A 19286-nucleotide genomic window follows, 5' to 3' on the forward strand; every position below is an offset into this window, starting at 1 on the left:
GTTAGCTGTGGCTTGTTCTGCTTCTCTGACCTTCCAGCATTCACCCCAATAATTGGCTTCAGGTTTGTTTTTATTAATAAGACCTTTTAAGGTTCATGTTACAGATAAAGGGCAGTATGCTCTTGCAGACATTCTGTCTGCAGTTTATGGCCCTTGAAGATATCTAGATAATCCTGATGAAGAGTCCAGATAATCTTGTTCATTGGGTTGTGGTTCCCTGCCAAAAGTCTAACCCAATGCTTTTCAAATGTGGCTTCGTGCTGAAAGTCTAGACCAATAGTTTAAAAAAAAAAAAACTCCACCTTGCTCCATACCCCTTCTACCCAATCCCAAATTGCCAATTCCTGGCTTGTGGTTTTTCCCTATAAAAACTCTCTACACCTGGGTTCATGGCCACCGCCACATTTTCTTCCATCTGCTGTGCAGTGGCTCAGGTTGAACCTGAATAAAAGGACCCTTATGTGCTTGCATCGGAAACCAGCTCCTTGGTGGTCTCTGGGTGTTTCCAGAAACGGGTGTTTTCATTCACTTAGTATGGGATTATTAGTATTTCTTTTTCTTCCTTTCTTTCTTTTTTTTTTTTTTTTTTTGGTTTTTTGAGACAGGGTTTCTGTGTAGCTTTGCGTCTTTCCTGGATCTTGCTCTGTAGACCAGGCTGGCCTCGAACTCACAAAGATCCGCCTGGCTCTGCCTCCCGAGTGCTGGGATTAAAGGCGTGCGCCACCACCGGCCGGCTATTAGTATTTCTTTTATGCCTTGAGTTATAATGCAGTAGGACTTGCTTTTTGCTCAAGCCATGTACACTTTTATGTCTTGAGTAACTTAATGCGAAGGCAGGTGACCCACTTCTCCTTAACATCAGCATCCTAAGGGAGAGAGGTCTTGTCTCAGGTCTAACGGGCTTCTCGCCCCATACCATCCATCCCATTCTGTCCTTCTTTGCCTCCAGCCCCACTTCCTAGTTTCCCGGCGGCCCGCCCACCTCGGAGCGGAAGTGGGCGCACCGCAGGGCGGAAGCGCAGGGCGGGGCGTGTGCCCTCTCTTATAGCCCGCCCCTCCCTTACGGTTGCGGCCCCACCTCTCCGGCCCAGACCGGAAATGAGGTCAGAGAGGGAAACCCGGGCTAGGAGCTTCGGCCCCGAAGGCGGCGCCGGGTACGAGCGGCTGCGGCAGCCGGTGAGGGGAAGGGGGTTCGTGAGGCTGGGCCCGCGCCGGGCGGCCTCCGGGCTCCGGGTTGCGGCGGGGTGGCCCAGGGCACTGCGGGGCTGCGGCGAGTGACCGAGGGTGGCGGGGGGCCTTGTTGCCCTAGACGCGCCTCCCGAGCCTGGGCGCCGAGGGTCGGGCCGCCTCGGTGGCGACGGTGCCCTCGGCTCTCGCTGTCCCTTTGGTGGGCGACAGCGAGAGCTCGGGCTTGGCATCCCGAGCAGGGGTCTCCCTAGCCCTTGAGGAGGGGTGGGCCTGGTGGAGAGTCCTCGGAAACACGGCTGGCTTTTCTCACCTTTGTGGTGGTTGGTACCGTGACCCCCCTCCCTTCCCCATCGCAGAGGGGAACCCAGTCACTAGGACGAGATTGGAGACAGTCTCTGCCCTAGACAGCTGACCCCCGGTCGCGGGTGAATCCCAGTGAGAAGTTGCCTCTTGCCTCCCCTCCTCCCGTCACTGATTGGGAGGCTCGGTCGCTGCTTTGCGGCCCACCAGCGTCCTGTGGGTGACTCGGAGCCGGGTGTCTGGGGTCTGCTGAGAGTGAGCCTGGGGGTGCGGGTGTACCAGGGTTCCCTCTCTGTCCCCTTTGAGGACACTCTGTTTAGGACACTTGTCCCACGTTAAAGTTTGTGCAGTTCTGAGTTTCAAAGCCGTAGTTCTTTATTAGATCGCGGTTCCCTCGTGGGTATCTATCTGCTTTTGTAAGGCTTTTGACACTTGGAGGAAGTTTGTTTGGGTGGTAGTTTTGGAGCTAGGCGGCCCCATTGCTCTCACAGATGTTGACACGTACGCCAGAAGACTTTTTCTGCCTTTGAATTTGTTGACATTAGGGACCCCGTGAGAACAGTTTTTTTAGAAAGCCCTTTGCAAAATGTAAACTGCATGAAGGGAACTATGGTCTGAGCTTAGCTTTAAGCTCGAATTATGGCTGAGATGTACTTTGGGCTTAACAAGAGCTGGGGAAAAAGTGCTATTTTAGTATACAAAATTGAGGTGTTGTATGGATGGTATTAGACATTTCTTTTGAAAATGAAAATTTGAAAATTGCCTCTACTACTCATGCCTTGAAAGGGTTGATTCTGGTAGCCAGAAATCTTACTCTACCCTTTATACCCATTTTAGTTTCATTTATGTTCGGCTTTTGTGCAATTGGCACTAAAGCACATAATTAGGGTGACCAGGATGAGTAATCTCAAAGTCCTATACTAAAATAATCATAATAAATCATGATAAAGGGTCATATTCTACAGTATTCTATATCTAGTAACTTCCAGGTGGCAGTCAGTATGGTAGTAACCAGATGTGGGCTTTCTTTTTTTCCTCCTTGGGTAACCACAGATTCTCTGACTATGAACACTGCAAAGTCTTCCCAGTAGGTGCCACTCAGCCTTTTGTCTCCTCCCTACCGCAAGCCGTTTTAGGAGGTATCCCAGACCACAGCCTAGCCTTCCACTGTGACTGGATCCCGTCCAGTGCTCCCTTAGCTCTACCATAGTGTTGAAGTTGTGTGATTTGCTGTTCCTCTCTGGTGAGATACTTTCTCATGATCAAGCAACCAAGGGACACATTTACTTGGAGAAAAGAGGAAGCTCTGTTTGTTTTTGCTAATGTCCCAGTTGTCATCTGGTGAGCCATTGAATATGTTGATTTCAGGTATTTAACAAGGGCCAGACACCTTATATTTGTGGCTTAAGGGTGCGTGGATGTTAGAAACAGAGTGTTAAGTGTAGCTGGATTAAAAGAGTCTATTTTCTATATCCAGGCAGGGAGCCACACTGCCATTATAAAATTGCTCTATAAAATTACTGGAAAACAGCAGGTCTTTTCAAGCTTTTCGTCTTCTTTTTTTGTGTGTGTGTCAGATGTGGCCTCATGGATGAGCTGGTACACGACTTAGCCTCAGCCTTGGAGCAGACCTCTGAGCAGAGTAAGCTTGGTGAGCTATGGGAGGAGATGGCCCTGAGCCCCAGGCAGCAGAGGCGGCAGCTTCGGAAGCGCAGAGGCCGGAAGCGCAGGTCTGACTTTTCTCACCTGGCAGAGCATGCCTGCTGCTTCAGTGAAGCCTCAGAGTCAAGTCTGGATGAGGCCACCAAGGACTGTCGAGAAGTGGCCCCGCTCACCAATTTCAGTGACTCTGATGACACAGCGGTGGCCAAACGCCACCCAGCCCTCAGTGCCATCATTAGGAGTAAGCAGCATTCGTGGCACGAATCTGACTCCTTTACAGAAAATGCACCTTGCCGACCACTCAGGCGCCGGCGGAAGGTGAAGAGAGTGACGTCAGAGGTGGCTGCCAGTCTTCAGCAGAAGCTGAAAGTGTCAGATTGGAGCTATGAGAGAGGCTGCAGGTTCAAGTCTGCCAAGAAGCAGCGTCTGTCGCGCTGGAAGGAGAACACCCCCTGGACCTCGTCAGGCCACGGGCTGTGTGAATCGGCAGAAAGTAGGACTTTCCTAAGCAAAACAGGAAGGAAGGAAAGGATGGAGTGTGAGGCCGAGGAGCAGAAGCAGGGCTCCGATGAGAACATGTCAGAATGGTGAGCTCGCCCTTCCGAAAGCGGAAGGTGTCCCTGGTGAATTGGGCCGAAGTGCAAACCCCCAGTCTTGCCCTGAGTTCCGCTCTCCTCTAAGCTAGCCACGCTAGTGTTGTCTTGTGGCTTCCCATAGTCAGCTGGTGGTTGAGCTTTGGTTTACAAAGAGTCATTCATGAGTCTAGTTCGCTTTGTGTGTAACAAATAATTTCATCCTAAAAATAACTTCAAACATGGACTTTAAATGCATAACCAAGAATTTGTCTTAAAAAATAATTTGCTGTTTTCTATACCATTCAGTTCATACAAAGCTACTGTTGTTTAGAGCCAAGGTATCAGCAAGGGTTAGTGTTGACAGTGGTGACGGAGAAGGCGTGCAGGTGCCGGGTCTAGGCAGTTTGTAAATAAGGGGAAGCTACGTGTGCTCTTTAAGAATCATGGCTTAGCCGTGGTGCACACATCTTTAATCCCAGCACTCAGGAGGCAGAGGCAGGTGGATCTCTGTGAGTCCCAGGCCAGCCTGGTCTACAAAGCATGTCCCAGGACTGTTACACAGAGAAACCCTGTCTCAAAAAACAAAAAAACAAAACAAAGAATCATGACTTTATATACTGTGGGACTATAATTCTGTTTTCTTCTAGTTATAATTTGACTATAATTAAGCGCATTTCTTTGTGTCCGTGTCCGTGTCCGTGTCCGTGTGTGTGTGTGTGTGTGTCCAAACTCAGGTCGTCAGGCTTGGCGGCAGGTGCTTTCACCTACTCCCTGAGCCATCTTAATTTGTCCTTGGGTGTTTTCCAATGGCATACGTTTTAAGTTGTATGCATATATAGTGAGTTTTGAAAATGACAGTATGAGTCCCTTTAATCTTGTATCACATGTGATAAAGTACTCCGATGGATGCATGTTTAAAATGTCAGTGTAGTTTTGATAACTCACTTCTCTCCATGTCAGATCGCCCTGAAAACATGGATACTTGGCAGCTTGCTACTTTAGTATTATTACTAGAGTTAAGATGTGACCTCTCCGTGAGGATGCCTTTGGTGTTTGGGGAAGTTTTTGTGGCACACTGCAGGATGGTCTGCCATCTTCCCCTCTTCCTGTACCCCTTCAGATGCTGTCAGTGGTGGCCACGAGGTGGGTTGAGTGCTGCAGGTTTGCTAAGTACTCTGTGTGGTAGGCACTGTACTGCGTGCCTGCTGGGTATTCTTATTTATTCCTTACATTCTACTGTATGGTAGAACCTCATTATTTGTATTTTTAGAAGAGAAAACTAAGTTTAGAGTTTGAGTAATTTGCCAGGGTCACCCAGTGTCCAAACTGAGAATCAAACCTGATTTCCAAACTCACTTTTCGCCAGGTTCGGTGGCCTGTTATGTTTTACAGCTGTAGCACAAGTAACCTTCTTTTGGACCTTGTTCTTCTGAAGTTTCCACCCTCAAAGACATAAAGCTTAGGTCTACCAAGTAAGCCTGTTTTGGTAACAGGACAAGCTATGTAGGTCTGTATGCTTCCTCTTTTTCTGAATGGTTTTTCATTTAACTTTCCAACTTTTTCTTACTAACTGTATTTTGCCAGTGTGTTCAGCTTGTTGAGGTAGGCTCAAAATTTGACTCTTGAAATTTTCTTCTAAATTTGATTCTTTCTAAGGCCTATTTATCCAAATTATATATAGTTTTTGGATTATAAAGGCACTCTTCCCCCGACTCATACTATTTTTAATCAAACAAGAATTGCTTAGCCAACTTGAAGCGTTTTATGATTCTGAAACCTTCTGTTGAGGCATTCAGGTTAGCTGTAAGATCAAGCATTTACATCTGAGACACTTACAATTGAGAATGGAGAATAAAATAACCTTTTAGAATGTTGCTTATGTCTTTTTCTTCCCCAGAATTTCTTGTTAAACTGAAGGTATTGTGTGTGCTAGAGACTGTCAGCTGTCTTCTCTAAAAAAAAGAGAGACCCTTGTGCCCTCACTTCCAACTTTTAAGATTATTGAAACAATGGACCCAAAAGAATTAAAATTTTCTCAGGAGTCCCATGCTAGAGCAGGGAGAGGCTGAAATCCTAGTACTGACCAGAGGAGGCATTTGCCTTCTGGGAAGAGATTTCACACGGTCTGGAAAGCTTATCTCACAGTTAAGTTAATGTGTATATTTCCAGGGTTATTTCATCCAAGATGGTTAACACTGTTACATGGAGACCCCAGGAGTTTCTCTCCGTGATTTTGGCCAAACTGTAAATAATTCTATTTTTATTTTATCAGTTTCTGTTTCCCACTTTCTTTTAAAATACAGGGAAACTAGGTGGCGGGATTACAGTAATAGTAATGGACATGCACTGAGAAAGTCTTTGAAAAGTTCTAATTGAATTGCTGGGCATGGTGGCACTTTCTTGTAGTCCCAGCAGTTGGGAAGTAGAGGCAGGAAGAGCAAGAGTTCCAGTTACTTAGTAAGTTTGAAACCAGCCTGGGCTGTACGATACCCTGTTTTTAAAAATAAATAAGTAGAGTCAAATTTTTAAAGGAATGCGAAATCACTCCTTGACTTGACTCCATCTATCTGTAGTTACAAATAGAAATGCCCTTGTATTTTCCTCCTTAAATGCATTCTGTGAAGAGAAGGATGCTTCTTATTCTCTGGCATCAGAATCTGTTCAAACTTTCCTCAACAGTGAAGTGAAATAAAATCTTTCAGTTTTCAAGCTGCTCTTAATTATGACTTATTTTTATTTTTATTTTTACTCATTATTACTATATTATTATTTAGGATAGAGTCTTTGCCTCAGGATGACCTTCAACTTGAAATCCTCCTGCCTCAGCTTCCTAAATGTTGGAATTACAGGCTTGTGGTTTGTTATTTGTTTTGCTTTGGTGTTGGGAATTGAACTCAAAGCTTGGTGCATGGTGGGCAGGTACTCTGAAACTGAGCCTCATACCCATCCCTACCCTTGGGTATTAAGCATATTTTATAAACAGGGCTAACATTAGACTGCAAATAGAAAATAGTTATGATTTGTATATTACTCTCTGTTGGTGAGTTGATCTTGTTAAAATTTCCCTACACGTGTTTTAAAAGAAGTCCTTTCAAGAATCCCTGTGGCTGTTCTTAATGAAGCTGCTTGGCTGTGCCATATTTTAGTCACATAGAGATCAAAGTGTGGAATTTTATTTCCTGTCTGTCATGTTGAGGATTCTCCCCATCAGCCATGGAAATTTACTAACTTTGATCCACCTTGTAAAATTACTGAGATAAGAAGCTGATTATTAACCTTAGCCTAGTCTGTGGGTAGTGTTTTAAGAAACTATGTATTAAGTGTTTTGGGTTTGGTAATGTATATGTTAATTGGCTTTATTTCTAGTTTACTTAAATTCACTTACTGCTAATAACTTAAAATTGCTAACAGTTTTAATCCTTGGTGCTGTTTCTTTCTGCTTTTCTTTCTCTGTTCTTCAGTTGTGTTCCAGCCAAGAATTGTGAGGATGTAGAAATAGGTATGACATAATAGCTTTATTTATGCAGCATAAAGGTTAAGTTATTACTGTAATGTCTTCTGTGTATTTATGGGAGTGAATACAAGTCCTGTAAAATTCCTTCCTTCCAGTCTTCATTCATATTTTCTGACTATCACTTACTCATTAGGTGATGGAGCTTAGCCTGGTTTTCTCTGCTCTTCAGCAGCACATTGTTTGTTCCTCTTGAATGTAGTTTAGTTCTTTTATGAGCAAATTGCTTGGGCAATGGCCTAAAGTCCCATCAGGAGCCTTCTTCAGGTGATGGATTAGAGGCCGGTCTCACAGGAAAGAAAATAGTCCCTTGTCTTGGAAGGCAAATGACAGAGATGGAGTGCTAGACCTGTCCCCTCCTTCCCCAGCCCAAGCTGACCTTCTGCAGCCCCTTGGTGCCTCTTGTTTTCTTATTTTTATAGAAAATCAATATCCCTTCTGACACAAACAATAGCTCAGAAGCAAGAATAAATGGGAGAAAGCTGAGATCTCTGTCCATCACCTCTCACTTTAACTGCCCCAAACTCTTTAATTATGAGTGTGCTTTGCTCCAGGTGTTTGTGACAGTGAAATTGCTAAATGAGGACCATTTTAACCAAAGATTGGGTGATCAATAACCTTCTATAGCAGTAGCTTGTTGGATCAATAGCATTCATTATTTCATGGTTAAGGTAAGTAGTCTCCTTTGCAAGTGGAGGTCATTAATCAGGGGTTACTGGGGCAGTGGAAAGAATATATGTAGTGTTAGATGTTCTGCTTTTCCCTTCTGTAAACAGAGATGCTGACCAAGTACATGCTTACCTTTTCTGCAGTTGGCAACATTCACCAAAAGGTATCGGAAGACTAGCACAGACTGCTTATATAGGCTTAACATTCACCAAAAGATATCGGAAGACTAGCACAGACTGCTTGTATAGGCTTAGTCTAGTTCTCGTAGTGCATCCTTAGAAACAGCCAGAAGATTCTTTGGGAGGCACATGTGATATGACTGTATTTGAAGGTCTGTCTTTTAGAGTCTCCCTCCCAGAAAGAGCTTTGCTAGAAAGTACACAGCTAAATAGTAAATATATAATATTAAAGAGCAGAACTCTGAAAATGAAGTGGATTATTTCACTGAGTCCCAAGTTCTAGGTTACTGCAATGATTAGGAATTCCAGCATGGCCTGATGACCATTACCATCATCACAGAGCTGAAAGAAATAAGCTGCAACACTTCTAACGACCCCTGACACATGAGATCCTGTGCTTCTTAGTCTACCTGCTATTGTGACTTTTGTGAATTTGTATTTTAAAAGGCATCTAACAAACAGCTTCAACTACCTACTAAAATGCTTATGAAAAATTAGACATTTGGGCCAGCAAGATGCCTCTATGCATGAAGCTGCTTGCCATCAAGCCTGACAATGTGAGTTCAGTCTCCAGGAACCCTGTGGTGGAAGGAAGGAACCAGTGCCCTACAACTTGTCCTCTGACTTCCACGTGTACTGTGGCTCTTGTTTCCCCCTGTGGCACTCACCCTCCATCAGTCAATCAAACAAATGTAATAAAAGCTAAAAACAGCAGGGAAAAAATGAAACATTTGCATACCCACATTACCTGAAACCAAGACTCAGAGTTGGCCTATCAGCAAGGTTTCCTCTGCTGCAGGCTGGTATACTGTGGAATGTAATCTTGTCAGTCTGCCCTGGAAAGGCAAGGCCCTATGTACATTCTCACCAGGCAGCCCAGGGTTCAGAAATGCAAAGATGGCTAGAACTTCTTAGGTGGAATGTTGCTCTGTCCTTCACTTCCAACCTATAACTCTGAATTTTCTGTTTGGGGTATACTTGGATAGGGCAGTCTGGTTCTCTCCGTGTGTTTTGTGTTTGTGTCTAAGAGACAGTCATGGGAAGTTGAGCCTTCAAGCATACAGTTTAGTATTGTATGGCCAGAAAAGAAAAAAATCCCTCTTGGTAGTGCATTTTAGAGATTGTAGCATTTCTATGCCTCAGTTTGTTATAAATTCCTGGGGTGTGGTGGGGTGAGAGTCAGGTAGTGAGGGTAGGAGATGGTCCAGTGTCTGTTGAGACCTGTGTGAGCTGAAAACCCCAGTAGCCCTGGGATTATGTCAAGGCCTCCTCATGCCTATTGGTCAGGTGTGGGTCTGAGGCATATATGTATACTTTCTGTGGACAGATAGGAACCAGTGGCCTTTGGATAACTGGAAATAATCCCCAAATTTGACGAATAAGATTACATGAAATTAAAAAGCTCCTACACAGCTAAAGAAATAATTACCAGAATAGAGCCTTCAGGATGGGATGAAATCTGCCATCTATTCATCTGATTAATATCCAGAGTCCACAGAGAACTCAGAAAATTAAACACCAAAATAAATAATCCAGTCAGTAAATGGGCATATTATTTGAGTAGACAGTTCTCAAAAGAAGTACAAAATTCTAGTAAATATGTGAAAAATGTTCATTACCCTTAGCCATCAGGCAAATGCAAATCAAAACTACATTGACATTCATTCAGTTTTACCTCAGTCAGAATGGCTGTCACAAGAATCAAACAAGAGCAAGTGCTGGCAAGGATGGGGTTGGGGCACTTAGGCAGTTTGGAATGTGAATTAGTGTAGCCACAATGGAAATCAGCATGGAGGCTCCTAAGAAAATTAATGATCTAGCTGTGGCATTCCTGGTTATATACCTGAAAGAATTCATGCCAACACAAGACAGAGATACTTGTATGCCCATGTTTGTTGTGACACTGTTCACAATAGTCAAGTTACAGTCTCAGCCTAGCTGATAAAGAAAATACTGTTTACAGAAATAATGGAATATTGTTTAGCTGTTAAGAATAGTGAAGTCATATCATTTGCAGGAAAATGGCTGTTAACGGAGGTCATGCTAAATGAAGTCAGCCAGGCTCCGAAAGACAAACATCACATGTGGTCTCTCTTGTATGGAATCTAGACATTTTACAAAAAGCCTTGAAAGCAGTGAGGCAACCATTTGGGAAGAGGAAGAGGCAGGGGCCCAGGATGGGAGGAGAAGGCCATGGGAGGGGTGAATAGGAGCTAGGGATGTGGTATGCAGTTATGAAGATACCATAATGAAATATGCTGTTTTGCACAGTGATATATGACTAAAAACATACGAGAACATGAAGTCAGAGGAATTGAATTAAATTCTGTTGCGTTTCATTTATTTAAAAGAGAACTATTACAAATAATTTGGGACATGTTCACTAAAAGAAAAAAGAAAAGACAAAAGAGGCTTTTGGACACATTCTGTAGAGTAAGGGAAAGGGGACATTGTTCTTAAACTTCAGAGGCAGAACAGCCCTTTGAAGACTGCAGTGGGAATCAGAAGAATATTTTAGGAATATTCACCAGGATACAAAAAGGTAGACCCATTTTGAAATGGGAAACAGAACTGGAAGGTGACTGCTTAGACAACCAGTATTTGGGAGGAAAATGCACAAGGACATTTAAGGTGTAATTGTAATTACAAAATGAAGGACAGAAATTGAAGTGATGATATGGAAAACTTTGGAGTCTTCCCAGAATGCAGATGGCAGAAATACTGGTAAAAGAGGCCATGAGGTCTGGAGGACAAGAGACCAGAGGTCCAATCTGTGCATACATTCTCCCAGAGAAGAAACCAGGCTACTGGAAAAGAAGGGTTTAAGACATACAACTGATGGGGAAAATTCCTAAACTGAAGAAAAAGTTAAACCTAAGTTTAAAATGGCGAGCCAATGAAAACAGTTCTCTCCCATACATGTCCTGGCAATATTTTATGTTCTGCATTGGCAGTCTGGGTGGAAAAGGTACGAAGACAGATCCTGAAAGGGTTGACAATACCATGGCATTCATTCTCAGTGATAAATGTGAGGGGCTGTATTTGCTGGCAGAATTTTGAGGAGAAAAGCATTGTTTCCTTCTTGTATATAGAAAGGATAAATTTCATGTGGAAAGGCAACAGAAAGTCTCAGAAATAGGGTTAGGCAGAGGGCTCAGTGGTTAAAAGCACTGGCCACTCTTTCAGGGGACCTAGGTTTGATTCCCAGCACCTACATGGTAGTTCACAACCACCTGTAACTCCAATGCCAGGGTGACCCACTAGTGACCTCTGCAGGTACCGGCATGTACATAGTACACATCATACATACAGGCAAAACACTCATACACATAAAAAATAAGATGTTTTTTCTAAAAGAAAGTTTCAGAAATGTAGGCCTCTTAAAAATGGGCCCTTATCCTCCTAAAGATGAATTGCTATTAATCCTGCAAATAGGTAGACAGTGCATTAAGAAGATGGGTGGGCTTCTCTGAGCTCAGCCACAAGCCTAGTGGACCCAGCAAACTACGCAGTTGTCCTAGTCCCTTTCTGGTCACATGAACTGGGCAGGCTGCTGGCCTCATTCTTGGTGCCATCTAGATGAAACTGAACACAGACTCACTACCCGGGAGAGCTGTCTCTGAGTGACCTTGTGTTCCAGTGTATGGGTCCAGGTTCATGATGACACGCAGTTGTAGAGCTTCCATCTCTACCCAGAAGTGGGGCAAAAAATAGATGAGGAGAGCCGGGCTGTCTCTGGTCAACGCACGTAGAAAGTGACACTTTTCTTTCTTCTCTTGGATTCTAAAATATGTTTAAGTTTGTGTTAACTACATTATTACTTAGTTTGAAAAATTAACCTAAAAGCTTTTTCTATATTATTATTATTTTTATAATAATCCCAAGAGCCATAAAATTCTGTTTAGTTAGTTTTAAATATATAAAAATTATATGTAAGAGATAATTTCTTAAGCTTCTTGGCTAATAAATGGGAGCAACAAACCTGCATGGTAACTTTGTAGTTCAGCTTTGTGTGTGTGTGTGTGTGTGTGTGTGTGTGTGTGTGTGTGTGTGTGTGTGTGTGTATTGTATGAATGCGCACACTCAGATATGCACACTTGGTGTGGAGGCCAGAGGAGGACATTGGTGTCTATCACTGTCCCCCGTAGTCCTTTGGTCTCTCACTGACACTGGTTTTCAGTTCGGCTGTCTGGATAGCAAGCCCCAGTGTACTCCTGTCTCTCTGTTCACCCTGTGTGCCATAGTTATGAAAATGCTGCCAAGGACTGTGGTGGTGTATGTACACTCAGTGGTGAGGCCCAGGCTTCTACCCCAGTGCAAGAGGGAGAAGATTGGAGGCGTTGCTAAATGACCCTGAGAGGGATGCAAATTGCCTCTAGTTGAGAATGACTGCTGAAGATGTTCTCTCCTGAGATTGGGTTTTCACTTCATTGGCTCAGCTTTCTATAATAAGCATGAATTTCAAATCGAGAGAACGAATAAAACCAAACAATCAATTTTTCCTATAGAAGAAAGATACCATAGTTTTAAAACTGAGACCTTGTGTTCGTTTGAAATTAAAACCTTTAATCTCCTAAAAGTACATACAATTCATTTTCAGAATTTGGAAAGAATGTTTTAGAGACAAAAGCAGTTGAGTCACTACTGAGGGTTATAATGCTGGGCCGTTAAGTGATTGACTGAGATGGTTGCTGTAGACGAGGTATGAGGGGCAGTTTATGGGGCTCATTCCTGTGATCCATGCTTATGTGGATATGAATGCTGTGCCTAATCATCTGCTCCACTGAGAGAGCCTCTAATTACAAAGAAGCTCTGGTGGGAAGGTTAGATGTGTGGGTTGGATGGATGTGTGATAAAGCAAAATACTACTTGCAGAGCAGAGTGTAAGTGATGTGTGTGTGTGCCGAGCACTTTCTTTGACTTCTAATAGAATGTTGGTGGGAGGATCAGTCTTTTAGAGGTGCCGGCTAAGGTGGCTTTCTTTACACTCTGTTACTTCGTTTGGATGTACTTCAGTTGCTTTTCCAATAATGCTGTAGTAATTAGATAATATACTTGGTGGTCCAAAATCCAGGCTCTAATTTTGTGTCTCATTTAAAAATGGTGATCCTGCTGCTCAGTGAAATATGGAAACATTTTTTAAGTGGAAAGCATTGTAAAGAAATATGAGGTCAGTTAGATGGTTCAGTAGGTGAAGGTGCTTGCTGCTAAGCCTGGTGATTAGAGTTTGATTTCTGGATCACACATTGTGAAAGGAGAAAACCCATAGGGCCAGTGAGATGGTTCAGTGGGCAGGGGTGCTTCCTGCCAAGCCTGATAACCTGAGTTGAATCTCTGGGGCCCACATGGTGGAGGACAAGAACCAACTCCTCTTGACCACCACATGAGTGTACACACACATACCCAAATAAATAAGTGAATCAGAGAACTCACCTTCTCCAAGTTGTTCTCAGACTTCTACTAAATTTCTTTTTCCCTCCTGTGAATCTTTTTGACATTTTCCAGCTGTTAAAAGGGGATGATTTTCCTAGTGTTGTAAGGTTAAACTCCAGACCTGTACTATCCCTTATTAATTGAACAATATTTGTCTTTGGAAAGCCCTCTCCTAATTCTTCATCTTCCTCTCCCATTATCGCCACCTGAGGATTTATCAAGTGCATCATTTAATTGCTGTTGAGATGATTCTTGCTAGTCTTAGTGTGGGTCCCAGCAGTGTCTGTTAAAACTCTGTGAAGCTCTGGGCTAATGGGGAGAGGGTTGTTTTCTCTTCACTTTTCTGTTAGAAACGTTTTTATTCTCCCACTTTAGGATTGGATTGGGGGGGGTTATGTGCAAAGTAATGTAGTTCTCCATTATTTTAGAGCTAGTCTAGGAGGAGTTTGTATGTGCACCATTGGTAGGTTTGGATCTCCTAAGTCCATGAGAATGGGGAGGACGGGACAATTCCAGAGCCAAAAGCAGGAGCCACAGAGGCCACTCGAGCTGCTGTCACTTTAAGAGGTTGGCACTGCATTGTCTGCCCTTTGCAGATACACCCAGCGCTGGGGAGACAGAGGCAGGGGGATCTCTTGAGTTTCAGGACAGCCAGGGCTGTGGAGAGACCCTGTCTCAACAAAACAAAACCAAAGCTGGCTACCTGTGCCTTCCCTCCCTCACCTCTTGTTTCTAATTGTTTTTGGTCTGTTTCAGACCAGGTATCTTGTATGCAGGCTGGCTGTTAAGAGGATGACTGAATTTCTGACCCTCCTACCTGTACTTCCAAGTGCTGAGACTCTGAGTGTCCATCCCTGCACCTGGTCTCTGCAGGGCTGGGGATTGAACCCAGGGTTCATGTATGCTAGGCAAGCCTTCTCCCCATTGAGCTATGTCTCTTAGGAGTTAGTTTCCAATATTTAACATTTTATAGTTGATTAAATTATTCAGGAGTCTTATAGGTCTGATTTGTTACAAATCATTATCCCAGGGCTGGAGAGATGGCTCAACAGTTAAGAGCACTTTATTTCTCTTGCAAGAGGACCAGGGTTTGGATCCCAGCACCCATACAGTGACTCACAACCATCCATGACTGCACTTCAGAGTCTCTGACACCCTCTTCTGGTCTCGGAGGATGCCAGGCACATTCATGCAGGCAAAACACTCATACACATAAAATAAAATAAATCTAATTTTTAAAAATCTCTGAGCAAGAAGTGAGTGAGAGGAGGACTGGAGGACTGGACACCCTTGGCCTAGTTCAGAAAGGGACATAGTTACCTTTCTAGCAAGGACTTTAGTCTGGCAACTTGCTTCTTAGTTCCTGTGTGCAAGCATGCTGTGCAGCTCCCACTTTTTTTCCTTCTTAGCAAATTGTACTAACTATTCTCTTTTCTTTTCTATTTGGTTTTTCGAGACAGTTTCTCTGTGTAGCCTGGCTGGCCTTGAATTCACTGACATCCGCCTGCCTCTGCCTCCTGAGTGATGGGATTAAAGACACACACACCACTGCCTCTGCCTCCTGAGTGATGGGATTAAAGACACACACACCACTGCCTCTGCCTCCTGAGTGATGGGATTAAAGACACACACACCACTGCCCAGCTCACAGTTTTTTTTTGACATGTATTTACAGCTTCACAATGCAAATTACTCTGAGGGAATACACAGAGTTAGAAAATGCCATCAGATAATACACTCATTTCCAGTAGAATAAGGATACTTTAATGGAATAAGTGTTCTGTAGACATAATGTTTTAAATCAAGAATATAAGCCGGGCGGTGGTGGCGCACACCTTTAATCCCAGCACTCGGGAGGCAGAGGCAGGAGGATTTCTCTCTGTGAGTTCGAGGCCAGCCTGTTCTCCAAAGTGAGTTCCAGGAAAGGCACAAAGCTACACAGAGAAACACTGTCTCGAAAAACCAAAAAAAAAACCCCAAAAAACAAAAAAAAGAATGTACATACCTCCCTTGGTCATAATCTTAGAGAGTCCTGATGATGGTTTCATGACATCATTGTCATTACAAACTCTTCTAGGAAACTCTTAAGATAAGTTCAGTCCAAGTTCTTTCAAGAATTTTCTCTTGAAATGCTGTTGACACAGTAGGAGAAAATGTCTATCTTTTTTTTTTTTTTTTTTTTTGATCAACAGATATTTTTTGAGCCTGCCATTTTAATTTAGAATATAAGGAGAGAATAGATTACAAATAAAAATAATCATAGAGGCATCGTGTGTTGTAGTGTTGCTGGTGACTTGAAATTAATGGAAAGAGACTTGATAGACTTTATGATAAAATACCTCTTTTAATCTTTTAACATTAAAACAATGGTAACATAGTCATCTTAGAGTAGAACTTATAATATAGAGATCCACATACTTTGTCTGTAATGAGCCACACAGCCAGTATCTGAGGACTTTGTAGGCTGTCTATTTTCTGTTGCAGCTGCTTACCTTTGCAGATAGTAAGCCCCGGGTACATATCTGCATTCCAAAAGACTTGATTGTGTACACTGAAATTTGAATTTTATGTAATGTCTACATTTTTGGAGTTTTTCTTCCAACCACTTAAAACTGTAGAAACCATTTGAAGGCCTCTGCACTCATCTGCAGAGGTAAGCTGTTGCAGCAGAGAATGGATGGTCCACAAAGTCCTCAGAGGTCATACCAAAAGAAGAGAGAAGTCGGAGAATGAGAAGTTGGTTGCTGATTCCTATGGCCTTTCATCACAGTGACTTTAAGTATGTTGAAACTAGTCTAATGTGTAAGAGTTTTAACATTCTTCTCCTATCGTTTGAGGGGAGGAGAACAAACTTCACCTGTGTCTCCCGTGTGACATTTACATATCAGATTGGAAGTTAGACGATCGGGATGCTTCCATTTGAAAATGGTTTTTGACTGGAATTGCTGAGTTCTCTTTTATTTTTTTTCCAGTGAAACTAGCAGTGTATGCAGCAGCAGCGACACAGGGCTCTTCACCAATGACGAAGGACGGCAAGGTAATCATCTTCTTCTTCTTTTTTTTTCTGGTTTCTCTGTGTAGCTTTGGTGCCTGTCCTAGATCTTGCTCTGTAGACCAGGCTCGCCTCAAACTCATAGAGATCCACCTGGCTCTGCCTCCTGAGTACTGGGATTAAAGGCGTGCGCCACCACTGCCCAGCTGGTAATCTTTTTAAAAACCTAGAAGTTTTTTTTTTTTTTTGACTCTTTATTTTTTAATTTTTAAATTATGTGTATACATGTGTGTCTGAGTGTGGGTATGTGCATGTGAGTGCAGTTACCCATGGAGCCCAGAAGAGGACACCAGATCCCCTTGGAGCTGGAGTTACAGGTTGTGAGCCATCTGATATGGGTGCTGGAAACCAAACTCTGGTCCTTTGGAAGAGCAGTACACACTCTTAACTGCTGGCCTTTTTCTCCAGCTCCCTGGCAGAGTAATCTTAATTCCAGCTTTGGGACTTTGTCTCAGTGGTTGATTCCAGTGACTGTGGAGTGACTTATTGAAGGCATATGAGAGCCACCTGGGGAATTGTGAAAATTTCAGATTTTCTGAACTGCCACAAATCAAATAGATTTGGAGTTGGTCCCTGGAATCTGTAGTTTTTACAAGCCCCTGAAGTGGTTCTTATATAGTAGCTTATAGCTTGAGAATCTTTGGTCCATGGGGTCAGAGTGTCAAGGCTGGCTTGTGAAAATTTCTTTTAATTATAACCAATAATATTCTCATACATAATTCTTTTGGGGAAGGTCGATATGTTATTATACTAAGGAATAACTTTTACCTTATTTAAGTTTAAATGCCTGAAGAGTATGACAGAGTCATGTTAATAAACCCTGTAGTGTCCTTGGTGAATATTTAATAAGTGTCTTAAAAAGTCACCAAGTATCCCACTTAAATGTGCATTTTTTTTCCTGAAGGAAACCTTACCTCTGTGTGTGTGTGTGTGTGCGTGCGCGTGTGCATGCGCTCGTGCGCACACCTGTTGCCTTTTGATTTTGTTCTTTGTACCTGTTGCCTTTTGATTGTGTTTGTTATTCGATGCTTTTAAATTTTGGTGTATGAGTGTTTTGCCTGCATGTATGTAATGTGTCCCACGTGTATGCCTGGTACCCTCATAGGTCAGAAGAAGGCATTGGATCTCTGGAACTGGAGTTATGGATGCTCATGAGTCCCTACGTGGGTGCTGGCAACTGACCCCAGGTCTCTGCCAGAGCAACAAGTCCTCCTAACTACTAAGCCATCTATCTCTCCAACCTCTGCTTTTTAAAGATCACCTATTGTGTTATGTGCTTTCCATTGAAACATTCCGCAGCTGGGGATTATTATTTTTATTTTTTAATTTTTTGTGTATGTGTGTGCACCATGAGGGTGCATAACCCTGAAGAGGTCAGAGAAGGCATCAGATCCCCTGGAACTAGGATTATAGATGGTTGTGAGCTGCCATGTAGGTGCTTGGAACCGAACCCAGGTACTGTGCAAGAACAGTAAGTGATCCTAACGCCGAGCCATCTCTCCAGCCCTTAGAATCATTTGTAACCATGGCCCCTTACACATTGCTTGGAATGCAAGAGCCCCTATTAAGTTGATAAACCCAGATAAGTGTAAGCAAGGGTGCAGTGAAGCCCCCAAACTAGACCTACTGTGTGTAGAAAAAAGGGGTTATTGGGGGTCAAACTGCCAAGGCTGTCTCTAGGAGAGGTGGCAGAGAGAGGCAAAATGGCAGGATTTTATCTGACAGTCTCACAAAAGTCTCTTACTATTTTGTTTTTTGAGACAGGGTCTCTCTGCATAGTCCTGGCTCCTGAAACTCGCTCTGTAAACCAGGCTGTCCTCACACTCACAGAGATCTGCCTGCCTCTGCCTCCTGAGTGCTGGGATTAAAGGAGTGTGGCACCATGCCCAGCTCCAAGTCCTTTTTAAAAACTTTTATTATTGGATCATGAGTGAATTGTAAGAACTATAATTCCCATTCTGCATTAATTCATTGTCAGAAAACATGATCTAAGGAGTTTACCTGTTGTAGTGCATGTCCTGAGAAATGCTTCTGCCTGAGAATGGAATAAGCATGTCATAGTGCATAGAAACTAGTCTACCCGTGTCACTGGCTGGTGAGGCCCCTGTAGAGTAGTGCTCTCAGATTGTGCTCCCCATGTAGAGTAGTGCTCTCAGATTGTGCTCCCCAGGCCTGCTCAGCTTCATGAAGAGACTTGCTAGTGTCTGTGTGTCCCCCTGATGTATCTTCTTTCCCATCTGTCATCATCTCCTCACTTCCCCACATCCTGGTTTTGACAAGCCCTTCTTGTGCTTCGGATGCTTGCTGAAGTTTGAGAACCCCTGTTCCCAAGACAGCTGTTTGCAGTGATTGTTTATAGCCAGACACCAATATTTACCAAAGAGCATCCTCTTTGGTGCTTGGTGGTAATAGCTATTATTTGCAGAGTGCAGGCTTCATTGCCCCCTTGGAGATTTCCACATTAATTTTGAGAGTCATTATTATCCTGCATGTTAGTGGCTTCATGTGTTTGGCAGGTGGGACCTAGTATATGCTGGGGGGTGGAGGACTTGTGAGCTTTAAATGCTGTTGTCATAGTTTATTCTTGCAGTTGGGAAGGGGATGAGTAGCAGACATGAAGATGCCTTTTCTTACCTGTCTTGTTGGCAGGAATACACTCTAGTAGAAACTGAACTGTTGTTAGGGTAGCTAATTGGAAGTTCAAACCAAGAGGTTGG

General features: G+C 43.3%; 1 protein-coding gene across 6 annotated transcripts in view; it reads left to right on the forward strand.

Annotated features, from left to right (window-relative positions):
- The first annotated feature begins 1065 nt into the window (after nt 1–1065).
- The window catches only part of Gpatch2l (G-patch domain containing 2 like), a 49735-nt gene continuing 31514 nt past the window's right edge, over nt 1066–19286 (forward strand). For 4 of the 6 annotated variants that reach the window (XM_059279079.1, XM_059279081.1, XM_059279075.1 and 1 more), the window contains exons 1-3: nt 1066–1176; nt 3066–3737; nt 16490–16554. In XM_059279079.1, coding sequence (XP_059135062.1) covers nt 3076–3737; nt 16490–16554 — 727 coding nt within the window. In that variant the 5' untranslated portion in view covers nt 1066–1176; nt 3066–3075. Of the gene's footprint in view, nt 1177–1206; nt 1509–3065; nt 3738–16489; nt 16555–19286 lie in introns of those variants that run through there. The other 2 variants (XM_059279078.1, XM_059279076.1) reach the window with 2 other exon arrangements.

This window comes from Peromyscus eremicus, chromosome 14 (genome assembly GCF_949786415.1).
Source record: "Peromyscus eremicus chromosome 14, PerEre_H2_v1, whole genome shotgun sequence".
Classification (NCBI taxonomy): domain Eukaryota; kingdom Metazoa; phylum Chordata; class Mammalia; order Rodentia; family Cricetidae; genus Peromyscus; species Peromyscus eremicus.